The sequence below is a fragment of the Patiria miniata genome, unplaced genomic scaffold (assembly GCF_015706575.1).
Source record: "Patiria miniata isolate m_02_andy unplaced genomic scaffold, ASM1570657v1 HiC_scaffold_24, whole genome shotgun sequence".
Classification (NCBI taxonomy): Eukaryota; Metazoa; Echinodermata; class Asteroidea; order Valvatida; family Asterinidae; genus Patiria; species Patiria miniata.
In genome coordinates, this window is record NW_024037063.1 from 892,064 (window position 1) to 911,992 (window position 19,929).

General features: G+C 40.7%; 1 protein-coding gene across 1 annotated transcript in view; it reads left to right on the forward strand.

The window, feature by feature from the left end:
* The first annotated feature begins 12,422 nt into the window (after nt 1–12,422).
* The window catches only part of LOC119732565 (transcription factor 7-like 2), a 28,696-nt gene continuing 21,189 nt past the window's right edge, over nt 12,423–19,929 (forward strand). Inside the window, exons 1-5 of the mRNA XM_038206132.1 lie at nt 12,423–12,585; nt 14,958–15,063; nt 15,801–16,001; nt 16,356–16,530; nt 18,060–18,225. Coding sequence (XP_038062060.1) covers nt 12,456–12,585; nt 14,958–15,063; nt 15,801–16,001; nt 16,356–16,530; nt 18,060–18,225 — 778 coding nt within the window. The 5' untranslated portion in view covers nt 12,423–12,455. The remainder of the gene's footprint in view (nt 12,586–14,957; nt 15,064–15,800; nt 16,002–16,355; nt 16,531–18,059; nt 18,226–19,929) is intronic.

Consider the following 19,929-nt stretch of genomic DNA (forward strand, 5'->3'; position numbering starts at 1 on the left):
TTTGTCCACTGCAGTACAAAAAATCATTGCTTTTGTAAATTATAAAATTCAGAAACATTTATTTTAGTTGATCACTCTACATGAATCTCTTTTTTTTAGTGGTGATTATTCAAAAGTAAGGTCATTCAAAACATAGTTTTCCTCTAAATTAAAATCTCAGTGTGACACCATTTCTTTTCATTCTTAAACTGTGCCACCACATACATATATATTGTTCTCAAGATCATCACTGACTTGCCCTCAGTCAAAACACGAGACAGACATGTACTTCAGAACTAGTCTCTCAAGTTTTTCTGTTGTTTTCAAAAGAACTGCACTCCCATCCATAAACAATCCTCGGTTTTCTTTTCTCGAGTAAGGCCTCTCTGTTGAATATTTCGCAATTAGCCTTGGCTTTCATTCCTCAGGAGAAAAAAAAAAAGGAGAAAAACAAAATGGCCGCAGTGACCTGGGCGCAGCAGTGGCTATTTATTTTGGCCGACCTTTCAGCTATTAAAGGAGCACTCCTGCTGGGGGACCAAATACCAGCGGGGAGAAAAAATGGTGCAACACGTCACTCAGGGTTTAACCGGACCACGAAAGATGGGCAATGGACATGTCGGTTGTCAAAATGCATTTCCTTATAATTTGGTAGGGGGTTGGTTAAATACGCCCTAAAAATGCAAAACAGGACACCAAAAATATGGAAATGCACCCATTGCACCCAAAATGTAAAAGTGCACCCATGACTATAATATGTTCTTTTAACCCCAACCTTCCCAAATCCTTCAAAATCTATTCCCCCATTTGAGGATTTTGGTAGGCAAACCATGAGTACCAAGTCCATCAAAATCCATAGCAGTGGTGGTCTTGTGGCGGATTTCAGCAGATTTGGGCCTAAAGCATTATGTGTAGCAGGGTCTTTGATAGATTTTGGCGGACTGGGTCCAGTACCTAGTAAAAGCACTATAGGGAGTTAGGGTTAATATTTTGTTCAACCATACACTCACACTTTTTAGTCTTCACTTGATTTGTCATGTTTTTCCAATTTATTCCCAAGTTTGTCTCCTTTCCGCAGTGTCTTCCAGTGTCTGTTCCTCACTATTTGATTGATTCATTTCCTTTGTTCTCTCTGCTCCGATTCGAACATGGCTGCTTCGTATTGGCCCCGTTTCCTTTTCTTATGATTGGAACAAGGCACGGAATTGTTTTTCTCGGCAAACGTTTGGGAGATTTGCAGAGACAATGGATCATATACACATACAGTGCCCGGCGATTGTGCTAGCTTGAGGATCTCCCGTTCAGTGTGCATGTACATGAACGTACCGGGTACTGTCTAGGGCATTGACTCATGAGAACGCAAATAAACGTTGCCTTAATTTTTCCCAGACGACGCTGCGACCAGCGACTGAAAATTAACTAAAAAAATTCCAATTAACATTATATGCGAGATAAAATAGTTTTGTGGACAGGTCCTTATCGAATCAGACAAGCACAATAATATTTGTGATGTACAACTTAATTTCTGTGTGGGAATTTTTTTTCTTCTCTTTTCTGGTGTTAATTGTGCCTCGCTGGCTGGGCCGAGCGTTGTACGAGCGCCGTGGCTTACAGCCCACGTGTGCGTTACGCGCCTGTCTGACTTGATTAACTCTGGCTACGAGATTTACCAACAAACCAGTCGGAGTCTGCCGAGTAGACATAATGGGTGCACGGACCGTAACGTGTGAGAAAATTGAAAAAAAAAGAAAAAAGAAAAAAAATGATAAATCCTGACTCGTCTGCAAGACAACCAGTGGATGACAAAATTCAATTTGAGATAAAAAAATAGATCAAGTATTGAAATTTAAAACAGTGCATGGTGCTACTGCTTTCACACCCACCCCTCCCAACTTTTTTGTAAGGTTCAATAATATAAATTAATTTCTTAAACATTTATTCACGCGCAGTCGTTCAGATTAAAAACAAGTCCCCAATAGAAAACGTGCATTCTGAGCCGTGTTATTCACTTGGGTCAATATTGGTCAAGACCCCCATTGGTTTGTTAACAGTATGGCAGGAGGTGAGGAAGGAAATTTTGACCATTTGTGACCTCTTAAATAGCAGGAGGGTTAATGTGTATACATATATTCAATGATGCATTGTGGGGTCGGGTGATGAGTCAGCCGTAGTGGCTATGCACAGATTTAGGCAATGTCCGAAACAGTCATGGCTATCTGTGGCTATGGCTGTTGAGTGTTGTGTGACAATCGCCAAAAACAAAAGCCGTGGCCTGAAAACGCCTATTTCGGATTGGGCCACAAGTCCGCACCAAACACTAAGATTAATATGTGACATGACTACACCAGCCGACTTGCTGTTTAAGTCATGCCCACCCACTCGTGCGTACCAGTTAGTATATTGGCAGCCAGTCAGCGGTGAAATTTTCTTGTCACGAGCAGCCACTTCTACCACCCCCTCCCCTCCACCCCGACCGAAAAGGGGGTGATTGAAAAAGAAGAAATTAAATCCACATCTCGCGGTTAGAATCCTCCTTGCAATCATAAGCTAGGGAAGGCAGGAGGGGGGGGGGTGCTCTGAAAATGCACTTTTCTAATTGTGATTAAATTGGTCGTGACGAACAATGCCAAAGATACATAATTGGCTTTGGAGGAGACTACCTCGTCTTCTAGATTTTTTTTTGTTTTTTTGCTGCTTCTTTTTTTTTTCTCCCATTTTTTTTTGTTGGTTGTCTGGCTGGCCCCGTTGAACGTCAAGACAGCGAGCTCAAATCTTTAATCAAGTTAATGCAGGGTGATGGGTTTGGCAGCCCGTGGTCAGACCGTGCGTGAGTAACGTGTTGAAAATAGCCAGAGTTGTGATTGGGGATAGGGGAGGGGGAAAGGGGGGGGGGGTGTTTCTTTGTAACTGCATTGACAATAGAGGGCAGTCTTCATCTTTTCTCTAGTTGTGGAGTCCGGATTTATCGACACAAGATCGTCCAGTGGGGCATGTAGTCTTGTGTCAAGTGATTATTCTTATGACTTAGTAAGTTAACCACTTGTTGTTAACAATTAAATAAAACCTTGGCCGACTTGCCCTAAATTTTGGTTATTTATTTACCTCTTCATTTCTTGTTTCCACTGCCAATTTTTTTTAATCCTGCAAACAATACAAACTTTATGGTTGCTCCCAGCTAGTGGATGCTGCGCTTCGTCCCGCTAGTTGAATAAAATGTCCTTGCACTCGTACATATGTAGATTTGTGGCTTGGGATTCTTTCTGTTTTGGCAGAAATCAGTAAAATGAGTACATATGAAAGAATACACGAATCCGTGTTGCGTGGTGGTAGTCAAAATTAACAAGTGCTCTTGATTGTCATCGACAGGGGCAGAGAAATCACCGTAGGGATCAATTGGAAATTGGAACCACACAATATCGACTTTCTAAAGAAACGTGTAGATTAGGTTTACGACTGGGAAAAGCGGCAAAAGTGGGTATCTGGCTGTACAGTTTGCAGATCATATTAGGAAATTATTGATCATATTAAAATGGTTAGCTGAGCTTCTAAATCCTCTTAACCGTTTTAATTCATAATCCTCAATGAAATAGGAAGCCGGGGTTAACATTAATGAGAGTTAGCGTGACGGTAGGAAAAGAAGTAAAAGGTTGAAATTCAGCCCCAAAACATGATCCAGATGTGCACGGAGGCGCTGGATGCGCAACCCGTTTAGTCCGGGTCCGAAGCCGGATTGGATGGCATTTGTAATTCACTTTATTCAATGTTCCCCCGTTTTGTACAAGTATCATGTGTGGGCATCGTCGTATTTACGCTTGAAATGAAATACACATCTTTGGATGTACATGTTTATAATGTACACTCCGCGTGTTGGCATTAAGGGACGGATTATTTTTGGCCGAAGCCGTAAATGGCCGAAGTGCGGATGATTTTTGTCATAACCTAATTATGATTTTGTCTCGTACATGCAATTGAAGGTGCCTAGCCCCTAGCCAGGGATATCTTGATACACCAGGTAGTGTTCCAACCCCTTCAAATTAACACGTATTAACTTTCATTCTCTCTGATTCAAATCACCGACGCGCCGGCATCGCGACCCATTTCTGTCTTCTGTTTTTCCTCCTGCTCGGCGCGCGGTAATGCTGGTGGTTTTGGGCTATCCCTGACCTTATTCTGCTCAGCCAGTCTTAAGTTTCGTCTTGAGTTTCACACTAAGTCCTCCCAGTCTCCCAAACTCTTAAGGAGCAATCTCGTCGACGGCGAGCCAGCAGTTCCGCCGAATTGAGACAGTTCAACGACCACTACCAGCAGACGACGATTCCGGGTTTTTTTTTCTTCCTCTCTCTTTCTCCCTTGTGTGTGGAAACATGACTTGCACCAACAGATCCGTATCAGATAGTCATTGATGTCAACAGGAGATATCTTTTCGCTCCTCATCTTGCAACGGCGAAATGGCGCGAGACGATTTTCAGAGGGATTATTGGCCACTCAACGGGGGCGGGCTGCGCGGTGCGGGAGTCGCGCAAGCAGACGTAGTGGCTCGTCTTGGGGAGTTTGTTATTATTTTGTCTTCTTTCTCTCTCTGGGAAAAAGGGAGGGTTGTGTCTCCGTAGCAGCTGATGGATTGATTGGAGCTTTTCAACGCCGGGGTTTTTCCGGTCGGTGCTCGTGGCGTCTTTGATGTTTATTTGCTGCTAACACAGCGACTTGTGTGAAGGGGGCTTTTCAGTTGTGTTGCAGTTGTTGTTATTGGGTGAAGTCTTGAAAATCCAATTTTTTTTTTTACTCCTCGTCTTGTTGAGTCCATGTCTACTGATTCATCAGCGAGTTGCATTTGCTTTTGAGTCATGGTGTCTGGTGAGAAAAGTTTTCTCTGGAGTTGAGCTACAAAACATATCTGTTTTCATTTTTCAGATTCAAAATAACAAGATATTAAGATATTTGAAAAAAAATATATCGCAATTTGTTTGGACAGTTTGATTGCATTAAGTCTATTCTTGAACTGAGTGATGGTAACACACCGGAGTTGACGGCCTGAGGCCCCAGGTTCATTTTCTGGTGGTGTCCGATTTTTAAAATGCATTTAATATAAGGGTCCTACTATAAATTTAGGGTCCAAAGTGTGACATTCGTTCCTGTCCTTGTCACCTCTGAACTTTGTAATTTGCCATGTACATTGTAAGTGTCATTAAAATGACTTCAAAGTAATTTTGATTTGTTGAGTAGGTCGTTTGCTTCATATAATCACTCTTGGAGGAAGAATTCATACATCGTGGAGTGCATCCACAATTCTAAAATCGTAGATGTCAATGTAAACAAGGATAGTGAAAAAAAGTGGACTCGAAAAATTATAGAATCACCCATATTGAAATCCGATTAGAATTTCAAGTTTGAAAACCCAGCAACATCTCTACAACATCATTTGGTGGAAAAAGAGATTTTGTCTGATTTTTCCTTTGCCTTTCTTAATCATGAACATCGTCTTCCTTTTGCCGGTCAGTCACCCCGCCGTTTTTATTTCCGTTCCGTCGTCAATAAAATATGGCGAGGCGAGGAAATCTCGACACCATAGGTGGCGAGCCATCTGAAAGATCGGAGGCTCAGATGCCTCTGTTTGTCGTCCGTCAGTGCGGGGCTGCGAGTTACGGGGTGGTGGGCTGTCGAGAGGCTGGCCCTTCTGCTGACGGAGGATCAGGCGTCGGGACGCCAGGCCGAGAACTTGAGATGAAAAGCTGGTTCCCTTTGTTCGGCTTGTAAAATCAATACAACATTCGCACTAGCTGGGAGCACGTCGTCATTTTCTTCGCTTGCATTGCCGGGTTTGTGCTGCACTCCAAAACAGTGTATCAAAATACATGTAGCTTGATGATTGGCCAGAAAAATGGTTGAGGTCTCTGTGATTGGTTGGCCAGAACAAAACAGGCATGCAACTTTTCCTTGGATCTGCTGATTTCCTCTTTTTTACTTCTCATGAATGCCATTACAAATTGAAAAACACTGCACAAAGTCTTGTGTGATTTGAAATGTCCTTGTTTTTTTCTAAATTCCCAGTTGCATTCCTGACAAAAGAGATGACACTGTGGCTTTGTATTGTATTATTTTAAGCCCTTCAAATATCAAAAGAAATGTTCACAAGATTGGTTCCTGGCACTTATTTTTAATTTCTCATTTAAAAGTTATATCAAAGTTAGGTTAAAGAATAGAGGACTTTTTAAGCATCTATTGCAACTTGTTAGAAATTAGGATAACTTGAACATTTTTTGTTATTAATTTTAAAACTAACACCTCAAATATTACATTTCAAAGCATATATTAATGCATTGCCAAGTTGTTTGTACATTGTAAGTTCATGTACATGTACGCGTCTATTCTGTGCGAAATAATCTGGGCCCAAGTCGTTTCTCGTGAACAAGCGTCGGGGGAAATTTCACAAAATTGTTTGTAACCTTTCCCTCTAAATCTGCCCCAAATCCGATATGTACTGTGGCTCACTCGTGTCAGATACAATACTCAAGAGCCCAGCCTCTATCACTGTACTTAGGACCAAGATTCTGGCAAAAGATTTTCTATGAAAACGTCAAGGTGATTTCAAAGGGACAAGGAAATATTTTTTTGGGTTTTATTTTTTGGTAAAGGGAAGAGAAATTAACTTATTGACCAGTTACAACTGGTTAATGTCTTGGGATGGATCTTAACTTTGTCCGTCCAGGGGTCATCCTCTGTATGCAAATAAACAGCAGATAAATTAACAAATGGGCAAGGACTGGTTATCACAACTGCTTAGAATGTTTCAGGTTTTCTTCTTTTAAGATTTGGTTAGGGGAGGGATGACACAACACAGTAGTTTAAGTAACTTAAATAATCTGAAGTTTGACCCGAGGTAAATCATCTCTAGTCAATTCTGGGAACTGTTTCAGCAGTGCTGTGTTCTTGTTCTAAGATGCGGTACGAAAAAGGATATTGTTTTTTTATATTGTGGCGTCATTTTACCAAACCATTTAGTCTTGCAGCAAGTTCTTTGTTTGACTTTAACCCAGTGATTGATTGATCACAAGTTGAGGTTAAATTTTTTATTAATTTTGTTTAGCTGTCAATTCTCCAATATTTTCAATACGTTATAAATTGTAGGTCTCATTTTGATATCATAAAATCACTTTGTTGCATTTTGTCAGCTTAGCCCAGTCAGAAAAACTGCATATTTTGCCCCTCAAAAGTACTTAAAATGTGGATGTTCATACATGTATGGTATGTACACAGTATCCATTCTGGTGAATTTGTTTAAGGTCCGCTTGCATACTCAGTGTACAGTATTATGTCACCCACCGGTAGCAGTAACATGAGATGTAATAACAGAGATGTAATTGAAAAATACACGCAAACTATGATTAAGTTACGCATGAGACTAACAATTACGGCATGTGTAGTTAATGTGAAGCATTAGTAAGCCCTTAACATGATTAGACGTGAACATGAAAAAACCAGGGAAAAAAATCAGAAAAAGGAAAAAAAAAAAACGCTAGATGAAGACGATAACAAGAATTGCAAGCTATGACATCAGTGCGTTTGTAATCCCCACACAATGCGCATCCTGTCCAGTGAATGTCTAATGTGCGTACGCAGGGCGGAAGCCGTAGTTTTTTCTCCCCCGTCTTCTTTTTGTCGCGAACATCTTAGCACAGCTGGATTGACTGTGATTTACCTAAGGAGATTGGGGGATTACAATCGCTGGGGCTTTGCCCGGTCAGAATTTTTTTTTTTTATTTATATTTTTCACCAGAAAACACGTCTTAGGCGTCAAGGTCGATAAGGTTATTTTCTTATTTTATCCGTACTCAATTTTATATCTATATATATTTTTTTTGGTGGCTTTTGTGATTGCGTGTACATGTACATGCCGGTGTCTCGCGCTGCAGCGGTGCTTTCGCGCTGGCTTAGTACCAACTGTGTTTGTTTTGATAATGCACGGAGGAAGCCGTACCAAAAAAAAAATTGGCTTTGTTGGGGCGGGTGACTTCTGGCGGTTTTGGCAGTCAGCGATTACTTCTGCTTCTACTCCCCTGTTCGTGCGCGTTAGTTTGAAGAGCACGGTTCACCACATTTTGAATGAGAAAGATTCTTTTTGAATTTATGTACATGTAGTTCATGTTCGCTTCTTTTTTTACCGTTTCTGGGTTTTGAGTTTTGTTGGGCTTTTTTGTACTTGTACCTTTATGCCATAAATGTGTACCTTCTTTGGGTCAGTTAGCTGTTTTGTGTGTGTTTTTTTTTTTATGAAAGGACAAATCTGAACAATGCTTGCATTTGATTTTTGCCCCCATTGTTCACGGATGCAGCTGGCACGAAATAATGTTCTTTTTTTTCTGGTCACATTTGCCGCTGTGGGCTTTGGCGAACTGTGGCATGGAGACATTCTATTGAATCCGACGGTGTTGTGATTTGAATTTAGGCGGGACTACATGTTACTCAACAGAATATGCCAAATTTGCGACGCTGTCGAAGCGGCAGAAAAATATTTTAGAGAATGGCTGATTGAGGTGGTGGTTTTGATAGCCACTTTATAGACTTCCGTGTAGCAAGTTACTGGTTCATTTGCGAGTCACACATATATTGCTAAATCATGTATTTATTAAAAAGTTATGTTTTTATCTGCTTGATCTGCGGTTACATTCACTGGCCTGGAGGTTGGAGGGAAAAAATTGTTTCTTCTTCGGTGCCAAACCGGAATGTCACGCAAACGCACACCAAACCCCGTGCCCTTAAGCAGGCTATTCAACGGTCGCGCTCCAGTGATCGGTTGAAAAATACATGAGATGGTGGGACTTGTGACTCGTTCGTCATTCAGGGACGTGTTTCAATTTGTCAGGGGTTGGGCTGGCTGGCATGCATGCTGGCTGACATGAGCTCGCAAGAGCAAATCCATTCATGAAATCCATTCATGGTCTGATTCAGTTTAAGTTCAAGTACGCTCGGATCAGAACAAGTGAGATTTTTTTTTTAGAGTTTAGAAACGTGAGACACCTGTATGAATCATAATTGCTTTTTGGGGTTTTTGAAAACCATTGATAATTGAAATCGAATTCTCAAATGTATACTGTTATTTGAATCTGTAAACCTGAGAAAGGAAAATACTTTAATACTGATGTTAATTTTTTTCTCACTTACTGATGTGCAGTGGTGTAGTGAGAATTGTTTAACTCTAACTTTTGAGATTAACCCCTTGAGTGATTTACTAGGAACCTTCCTCACTTGTGCATAACCCAACACCATGTTGTAACTCAACACCAGAACTGTTGGACTCTGATTATGGTTGCATGCCTGACACCGTGTGAAGCATAATCAGTTTACTAGTGCAGTACTCACTCCAACAGATTCCAACAAAACATGCAGTTGGATCTTGAAGAGTTGGGGTGGTTGGGGAAGATGAGGGGTTCACCAAATGTCTTTCCCCAAAAATTTGAATGTGCCAGACAACCGTGCTGATGGTGAAACCCACATTGACATTACAGTGCGCCACACGCAAGCAGGTCATGTGCAGAGAGCGCACCAAGCGCGTTGATCAGATACGTGGCTATACTTCCCTTCATTCCCCCTCCCTTTCCCTAACTCTTTTTTTAAAGACTTGGTCATGGGGGTGGGGTCAAACCCCCTCCCCCGCCACTGCCGATGTGTCACAGCATAGAGTAGATTTTAGAGAAAGTTCTCACAAACTTTATGGGGTCTTTTTGTTACTCGATCTCAGTTCATTAGGCCACCATCTGTACAGCGAGCCACACGTCAATGTTCCCCGACAACATTCACCGAACATGAAAAGTGCAAATGTTCACGGAAGGTGCAAAAACGTGGAAATGGTTGAACTCGGTTCACGCAGCGCTGCCATTAGGGCTCGTCTGTGATACGCCGGGAAAAAGAGAGAAAAAAAAGGCAGCACAGAGTCAGATTGTGTCAAGTAACTGGAAAGAACTTCCGCTCGCCTTGAAGTAGACAACAGAACGGTGCTGCTACAATACAAACATGGGAGAAGGGTGGGGGGGGGGTGACAATGAATGAAAAGTCAATGTCGTCGGAGCTACGGTTTCGCACAGCCGGTGCTGGACGATATTTTATATTGACAGATGTGCCATGTCATTGCAGTTGAAAGAACCCAACTGCGCATAGCGGGTCCTTCCATTCTCTGCATTGTTGTCCCTAGCATCCCCCCTGCGTGCTGCGTGATCAGTGCTAACACCATAAATCAGCTCGCTGTGCAAAGAGCAAAAAGTGTAAAAAAAAAAGAAAAGAAGAAAGGGCTTAAAAGTTCGAAAAAGAGAGGAGCTGTACTTTCACTCCTGACGCACCATTAAGCTAAGAGATCAAAAGTACAGTGGGGTTAATAGTGGAGAAGGCATTCATGTAAAAATGTGGCTCTACCAGTACCTACCGGTAGCCGCGAATGCCAGACTAGAGTTGTATAAATTTCAAGTTCAGACCTTTGTCATATTTTTTGTGCCCACCAACTCCTGACAATGTACCGCTTACGGTATGAGCGGTCGGTTTTACCATTGTTTCCATCCACGGCAATCATTTGCTTGAAAGTTACCCTTTTTAAAAGTTAAGCCCTCTGTTTTTTTGTTGTTTGTTTGTTGAAGTGCCAAGCTTGCCAGTCGCACATGTGTGGGTGTGCGTGTTTTGTGTGTGTGTGTGTTTGCAGAGGTTGAAAAGATTTAAAATTAACGACCCCGAAATCCATGTTGATTCTACATTGTAAATCCTGGATTCGGCATAAATCATGACGTGCACAGATGGTGCCATGAGAAAGCAGCAAAGCACTTTAAGAGAGACATCATTGTCAAGGATATGAGAGTTTATATTGATCGAAAAACTACTGTCACCTGATTTTTATTTATTTAAAAAAACCAAAGTCACCTGTTAAAAGATTAGAGGCTACTTACCGGTACCGGTAGGGTTAGAAGCCCAAGGAAACAAAAAAAATAGACATGTTTTTTTCTTCTTCAAAATTGGCTTCTGATGCCTCAAGTTGACTTCCTGTTGTTGTACATGTACTTTATTTCTAGACGAGTGTCGTGATGCAGATTTCCGTATTTCGATACTGTATTCGATACTTGCGTATTGCGATTATCGTAACTTGTGATGTACATTACCCGGTACATGCACAAACCCTAGAAACGAATGGACACAGAAAAGGTGGAGTCATCACCATGTCTTTCTTAGATGAGTGACTACCTCATAAAACACAGACACGACAACTTGAGGAAAGTGCAGAAAATATTGTACAGCGTGTGTCATTAAAAACGCAGGATTAGAAACAAAAATATTAAGAATATAAACCACCCCTATTCATCATAATGTTAACCCTCTTTTCAAAGTACCTTTCCTTCTCTTCACTATGCTTTTTATCCCATCTCATTTGGACAATCCTGTCCAGAGATAGAGTACATTGAAGAAGGGTTATAAATTCCAAGCTGGTCTGATTTGTGAAATCACACATACCTAATGAAAGGTGTGAATTCAGTACAGGTGAAAGTATTTGTGGATCACAAAGAAGGACATGTGTGGCAGGATTAGGCTTACATAATCCTTCAGTCCACAATCAATGTTATTAGTCAATAATTAATGTGCTTTGAAACAATGATAGTCCAGTTATTAAATTTAAGTGATACTTATCATCAGTTGTTTCAAAGAAAGTTTTGTTCTGGTTTAATTGTCTTCAATGCATACCTGCATTGTACATAACTGGTCGTTGTGTTAAGGTCATTGAATCAGACCAACCCGCTTCAGAAGGGCTTCACAAAATTTGTCATAACTTTTGAACCAAAAGTCCAAATTCCACCAAACAAAAATCTTGTCAAAGATGAAATTATGGACAATCAAATCCTTATCAAATTAGGCACACCAGTAGCATAATTTTCTCAGAAAAAAAATCGCTTTGAATCCTGCATTTTTATTGACACACGCTGTATACTTCTTAAGGTTGTTACTTTCCCTTTCCTTTTTGCCCGTGTCTCTTTCTGTGTCTGATGGTACTACCGGAAGTAAATATTGAAATGGGCAATTCAACGATTACTCATGTTACATTTTTTTATGTACTTTTTGAGTTTCCTTGGGCTGTAATTACCTTACTGAAAAGGTTTAATAACTGTTGTCCCCATGGTAGATAGAGTAGACCTAGACCTACCTAAGCACCAAAGATGACATCCAGAAAAATGTGTTATGTATGATAAACAAGACGCACAAAATCGGTTTCGTAACGTGGAATTGCCCAAACGAAAAATGAATAATACTGCTACCTAAACTGCTTACTGATGACCGCATTGACCTGAAATACAAAATGTACACGGTATACAAATCCAAAAAAAAGGTTTTCCTCTAGAAGAGTTTTTCACCCAAAAGCAAAATCAAAATTCATTTTGCATGTTAGTGTCATCTTTGACTTATGAGGAATGTTCATCTTGATCTCTCCTGTACAGGCGAGCAAAATCTCCATGGTGCACCCCAGCGGGCCGTACCCACCCTCTCTGGCCCACCTGATGATGTACAATCAGGACCACTACCCGCCGGGAACTCCTCCCCCACCCCATCTGGCAAGCGCCATAGAAGTCGACGCTAAAACAGGTAAACAAAGTCATACAATATGAGTTCTACACATGTATTTTATTTCAGACAACTACATGATAGATGTAATAATGAAAATGGGCAAGATTACCATATGCGAAGTTCACTAATTTTCCTCTGTATTGACTAACAAGCCCCCAGATAGCAATTTCATGTCATCAAAGTCAATTTGAGCAGTGAGAAAATGCAAGCATTTTCTTAGAAAACACTTAGAATTTTTCAGTTCACTCTCATAGGGTTTGTACACAGAGTGTTGAGTGAACTTCGTATATATATGGAAATCTTTCCATAAAATGTTACTTTTAATACCTCTGAAAGAAACAAAATGGCTACAACATTATCATGTGTGCATCAAAACAAACTCTTTGAACTTCAGTCATTTTTAAATTTTTACCTTGTCTGAGTGTGCTTTCATTATTTCATTTTTTGGTCTGATTAAACTCCATACATTTTTACACTGTACATGTACATGCATGTGCCCAACACATAGAGCCTCACCATAGACATGTGTATATTCCACCATATCCTTAGATAAATAGCGGACACCGATGTTGTCCTACAAGAAGCCAGTGTGTGCAATGTCCAAATGCTTGCATCTCCTAGTAACTGAGGACCTTCTGGTCTGAGAAGGGTCCCGTGTCATTACGATACGAATTAGGCCACAAATATTTGATTTCGTGCATCTGTACAATGTATGTGTTGTTCTGCGGCATAACTTACTGTTTGATTCTTTTTTTTCTATGGGAGTCTAGACTTTGAGCCGAACGTGTCATTAAGGATTTGGCACAATTATTGAATATTTGAGCTCTTTTTTCTTCTCTAAATCTTTAAAATGTGCAAGTTATATCAGTATGGCTTAATTTTTTTTTAATTTGTTGAGTCTGTGACTCGTCTATTTCACACACAAAAATTTGTTTGTGAAAATTGTGATTTGCAGAATTGAATCTGCTTAAAGCTACGTGTGTTTGAAAAGTTAGAGTACCCACCCCCCCCAAAAAAAAAATTAATCATTCAGTTTGTTCTTTTCAATGATTGTATCAAGTATTTTTCAAATTTACACTTGAACTTGGGTTGCTTCTACGATTCTACAACTGCATTTTGTTGTAAACATTGGATGCAGAGTTGCCAAATTTGTACAGATATGGGGTGGTATTTTTTTGGGGGGGGATTGGGGTTTGGGTTTTTGGGTGGTTGGGATTTTGATGATAGGACTACCGGTACTTTTGCTAGGGTGTTAAGAAAAATGATGCGTGGAGACCTGGGTATAATATGGAACAAAAGATTGTAAAGGTCTCCACAAGACAATTTCTAGAGGTGAATAGGTTAGGTCTCCACAAGAACTTAACCAAATAGATATGGATTTTACTCAAAAACTAGGAATTTACAAGGTGTATACTTATCTGTCACAGGTTGAAGTATTTTATGTAAGGGATATTGGGTCGGAATTTCAACCCAGGCAAAAACATTCTGGTTAAAATCGGAGCATTTTGAAAATAACTTTCGACCCTCTCTCGATTTTGTACACGAGGACAAAGCGATGTCTCCACAAGGATACAAATTTGAGTACGTGTGTACTCTGAAATAAACATTTTTCAAGATATTTGTTGAATTTACATGCAATCATTCCTTTTTTGTGTATATGTATGTTTAAAGACAGTCATATGAAAATTTGATTGCGCATGTCCCAAAATTCTGTGATGTATTGTCGTTTTTACTGGCACCCATTCCTATGTCATTAACCTTTGCTCCTCTTTCAGCAATTGCAAATAAAAAAAAAATGAAAAAAAAAAATTCATTTAACATGTACGTGCTCCAGTGTGTGCTTCATCACACGTTGGAGGGTCGGCCTGTTTCTAGAGAGAAAAAAAACCCCAGGATTTTGTCATCTATCAAATTGTTTGCATAGATGTGTGGGGAAAATTGCTTGGTGAATCAAGTGGGTTTTTGCTGTCATTAATTTTGTGTTCAGTTCAAGATATGAAAAAAAAAATATGTTGCCATTTTTTTTTGATGAATAAAGGCATTTCCTGTGAAGGCATTTCCTGTCATTGAGAAAAAAATAACAAAGTATCAAGAATTTGAAATAATATAATGCTTTTCACCATTCTTTCACACCCAAGAATTACCAGTTTTCCAAGAGTATTGATATTTTCATTAATTGAAATGTTTTATTTTAATTAATATGAACAACAATGGTGAATCCAAATATGAAATTATCCGTTACGTGTACAAAGCTGGTGTTTAGTTATTGGCTTGAACAGTGAAAACAGGAACCTCGCAAAATACTTCATACCGGTCTCGTGATTGGCCACAACACTCCCATCTGTTGAAGTTCCAGCCAATCACTTTTCTCCTTCTTTAACACCAAACAGGTATTCCAAGACCCAGACATTCATCTGAACTTCCACTGTACCATCCTCTGTCTCCCGGCTCGTTAGGCAACGTACCACATCACTTGGAAGTATACAACGTGCCTTGGTGAGTATTACCGTTGTTGGAAATGTTGTCACCCCTCCCCCTTCCCATCCAACACCCACGACGAACCCAACCCCCACCACCAACCACACCCTTACCCCACCCTCCTATCTCCAACCCTTCCACGCCCTCCCATCCCCACACCCACCCATCCCCACCCCACCCTTTTTTTAAGAGCCAGAGTAAAGAGGTGCCGCTTTGCTTTTCAAATGAGCCAAAAGTTTTTATAATTTAATATCTGTACCCATTTTACTCTTGGGTTGAAAAGGCAAGTAGTGATGAAATGTCCGAGTAACTTGATCATTTTTATAAGATTTTTCGTCTCCTGATGATGACTAGAGCAGGCTAGTCGAAACGTTGAGACCAAAGACAAGTTCTTTTAGCAGGACTATTCTTACCAGAACTAAAAACTACTTAGCGAAAGTTGATAACAAGCAGGACAAGTTCTTATCAGAACTGAACATTTACTGAGCGACAGTAGTTATTACCACATGGTGTTACCGCAAACCAAAACGATATTCATTATTTTTATAACCGGCCAGCCGACCCCTTGCAAGCTCGGTGGTCAAGTGGTTAAGACCTCTGCTCTTGTAAGCAGAAGGTCGTGGGTTCGTGTCCCCCCAAGCACAAGCTTGTGAATATGCAAGCTTTCAAACAGAGCTGAGTACACAGTGCATATAAAAATAACATCAGTGAATGGCAAAAAAATAAATATTTTGTCTTTGTTTTTCCCTTTGTAGGCAAGGCCAACCCTTCTACCCCCTCACAGGTGCTCTCAGGTCCCCCTACCCAACTCTCATCAATGCGTCAAGTATGTCGCGCCTCGGCCACCCTGGCCTGCCCCCGCCCCACCACGGTATGGCCGTCACCGGTATCCCGCACCCGGCGATTGTCACGTCCGGCACGAGGCAACAAGACACACAACAACAGAGTAACGACAGGTAAAGATGACTTTGTTTTTTGTATATTCTCATTTATCTTCATTCTGTAATTTTTTTAAGAGAAGTCTATAGAAAGACTGGAAGTTTTTTCAGGTCACTGAAGCAGACTTTGGAGTTTAACTTCCCTTTAGCTTAGTCAAAACTACGCCAAAAATCACTCGGGTGGGGATCGAACCACAGTAAGGAGTGTCCTGAGGCTGAACCAACCTACTCTGAAAGAAAAAGGAGTCCAGGCAACACCAACATTTAACACTAACATAACACCAGCATAACACCAGCAAAATCAGGCAACCAGTACACCAAAGAGGGTTTCTTGAATGTCCAATCACTCCACTTTCTCCGTCCGTCCATCAGACAACCCCCACCAAAGGAGAAGGAATCCAAGGCGTCGGAGAAGCTGCGGCGCCCGCCTCACATTAAGAAGCCGCTCAACGCATTCATGCTGTACATGAAGGAGAAACGGGCCAGCGTGGTCAAGGAGTGCACACTCAAGGAGAGCGCTGCGATCAACCAAATACTGGGCAGGAGGGTGAGTCTTTGGTTTCTGTGGTGTTCGTGTTGTCTTGTTAAAGAGGTTGTGGAATGCTCGAAGACATTTCCGTCATTTTTCGGGTATATGTAGCCTAAGGTGTGATGAAATAAAAACGACTATTGTTTCTGTCATGAAATGAATACAAAAGGTACTTTTGAGAGCTGTTCGGGTCGAAACAGGACTGTTTCGGCCCGAACAGTTTGTGTAAAAGTCGTCGTTGGGGGCAGCAAACAAAACATAGTAAATCGTGATGTAATAAACAGGACTCCCTATGCAGCGTAGTATAAACGAGTCCTGTTTATTACGTCACGATTTAGTATGTGTTGTTTGCTGCCCCCAACGGCGACTTTTACACAAATTGCACGTTCGGGTCGAAACAGGACCTGAAAACAGCTCTCAAAAGTGCCTTTTGTATTCATTTCATGACAGACACAATAGTCGTTTTTATTTCATCACACCTTAGGCTACATACATGTATACCCGAAAAATGACGGAAATATCTTCGAGCATTCCACAACCTCTTTAACTTCCAGATACAGGGAATTTGTTTTGTGGAAGTGTTTTGTTAGAGTATTCATGTACACCATTTGGAGCATGCTACCCATGTATTTTCACAGAAGCCCCCTTTAATGGCAAAAGCATTGTGTTAGCCATTGTACAAAGCAACTGTCCCTTGGCAAATTATCTGAACAATAGCTAGCACAATGATTTTTCCTCCATTAAAGGGGGCAACCGTGAGTTCACAGTGAAGCTCGGAATGGTCTGTAATTCTTTCTCAATTCACGTTATTGCTGCTGTGCTTTATTGTTCAGTATAGTTGGCCTTTGGTTCGTGTGATTCACATTTTTTAATTTTTTGATTGTAAAATCAAGTGTAGTCGTCAGTGAAAACAGACTGCATTAATTATTGAGTTAACACTACTGGTCCTTTTATGTGTAGAAAAATGTCACTCAAGTTTTCAAAGAAAAAATATACCTGAAAATTTTTTTTTTTTATGGTTCCCCTTCTTCCACTGTCAAATTTTGCTAATTTTGCACCAGAAACTAGACAGAGTTCAAGAAGCTTTTGAGATTCAACACAACTCAATAAAATGAAAGTGCTGGATTTTCTGACAGCTCATGCGATCACATTTAAAAAAAAATAAAAATAGAAACTGCACTTTGAAATCCACAGAAACGGGAAGTCACTTTTTGTCTTGAAATTGAACTGTTTGGACACACAAACAGCTTGATGCCATTCATGGGAGGTGGACTGCTTGTCACTCAGTCAATTAAGCTGCACTTGTCGTCCCCAGCATTGTCCTCGACCACGCACAAACTCCATAAGAAGGGAATTTACCGTGAATACTCCCAACAAAGCCGGGCAGAGTCTTGAAAGACCCCAAACGTCATTCCTCCCGTCCACCTTTTGTTCTGGCCACCAGAAACCTTGACGCAGGGAAATTGATTTTTCGGCATTGTGAAGTACGTAATTCGATTTTTCTCTCCTTTTTCTCGTGGATATCTGATCGATTTTTGCGGGGACAGTGGCACGCGCTTTCCAGGGAAGAGCAGGCCAAGTACTACGAGTTGGCGCGCAAGGAGAGACAGTTGCACATGCAGCTGTACCCCAGCTGGACGGCCCGAGATAACTACGCAATACACGGCAAAAAGAAGAAAAAGAAGAAAGATAAAAACCCTAGTGACAACTCAGGTATGATCAATTACTGGTTTTTTGTATTTTTTGTTTTGATAATAATAATAATAATAATATAATTTACTCTTTTCGCCCCAATAGGGTGACTTTCCCATAGACTTGTGCACAAACCTAAACTGTCACCTAACCCAAGTTTACCTTATGTTTTTTCCACGAAATTTAGTATTTATACTAATTGGACCATGAGGAATCGATCTAGATGGTTAGCGACAGCAAAATTCCTTGTCCTAAGGGTCGTTTTCATAAAAGGGCGACAGTTATTTTGTCGCCTCAATAAGGTGTATCGCCCTATTGTGGATGGAGTTCGCAAAACCTGTCGCCCTATTACAGTAATAGTAGTAATAATAATACCAGAGTCTTACATGTATATAGCGCACGTATCTACCAGCAATTAGGTACTCAAGGTGCTGGTAATTATGTCTATTTTTTTTAAAAGCAGGACTGTTCTTATCAGAACAAAAACTACTTAGCAAAAGTTGATAATAAGCAGGACAAGTTCTTTTCAGAACTAAATATCTTCTAAGCAGTAGTTATTACCACATGGTGTTACCGCAAACCGAAACGATACCGATACTCCACCATGCAAAGCCTCAAATCTTATATCAGGTAAATGAAGTTTATGAGAAATGTGAGACCCATTATGTAGCACCTTTTATAAAGGATAAACATGGTGCTGCGGCGCATATTGCAGCCACTGCCAGAAACACCGGGGCCAACCCATTCTCATAGCGATTAGTGTTACTGGGTTCTTTATCGTGCGTTACACAACACACGGGACCTACGGCTTTACGTCCCATCCGAAGGACGAAGCAATAATGGTGTAAAGTGCCTTGCTCAAGAGCACAAGGACCATGTTCCCCACGGCACACGAGTCGAACACCGTAACCATTGGACCACAGCCCCCAACAATGATGGTTGATGGTTGTCCTTTATAATTTCCAAGACTTTCCAAAACCTCCCAACTCCCAAAATTTCCCAAAATCTTGGTCACCTTTCGCTCCTAAATGCTTGCGAAAATAATTAAAAATGAAACCTGCTGTTGTGAAACACTAGCTGGTTCTCTTGACACGTACCCATAAAAGACAACAGCCAAATTCTTGGGCAACTTCATTTTTTTTTCTGATCAGACCTCTCTGTTTATTCATTAACACAGACCCGGAACCATTTAGCGTCTAGCAAGGGGCCGGCTGTCGCCAGTAGGGCTTAATCATTAATTTCATTACGGTCCCGAAAATTGCCAAAGACAACCGAACGGCACATTCACATACACACTCGCACACACACACACCAGAGAGGGAACGCTCAGCACATTAACTTTGCATTCTGGAGTTGTTAATGTAGTGGGCTGACGCCAGTTGGTCAAGTCGTCTTCAACTTAATTTCTCTTTTTTAACTATTTTTTTCCCAAACCTGACCGTTTTTTTTTTTTTTTTTTAATCAAGCATGACCACCTTTTCATCAGACAAATCGTATGCGAGCAGGAGATTCTCGTAATGTTAAAGTAATTTAGCAGAGACAGCGTGCAAATGTTGGATATTTTTCAATACAATGTGATCCACGTTATTACTCAACCTACATTTGGAAAACCAAAGAATGACAGATTTTTCAAGTGATGTCCATATTTTTTTTTCTGTGACAAGGCCAAGTGAAGCATTGTTGCCTCAGTTATTCCTAAAAACTGTAAAAATTGCCAACTGATAA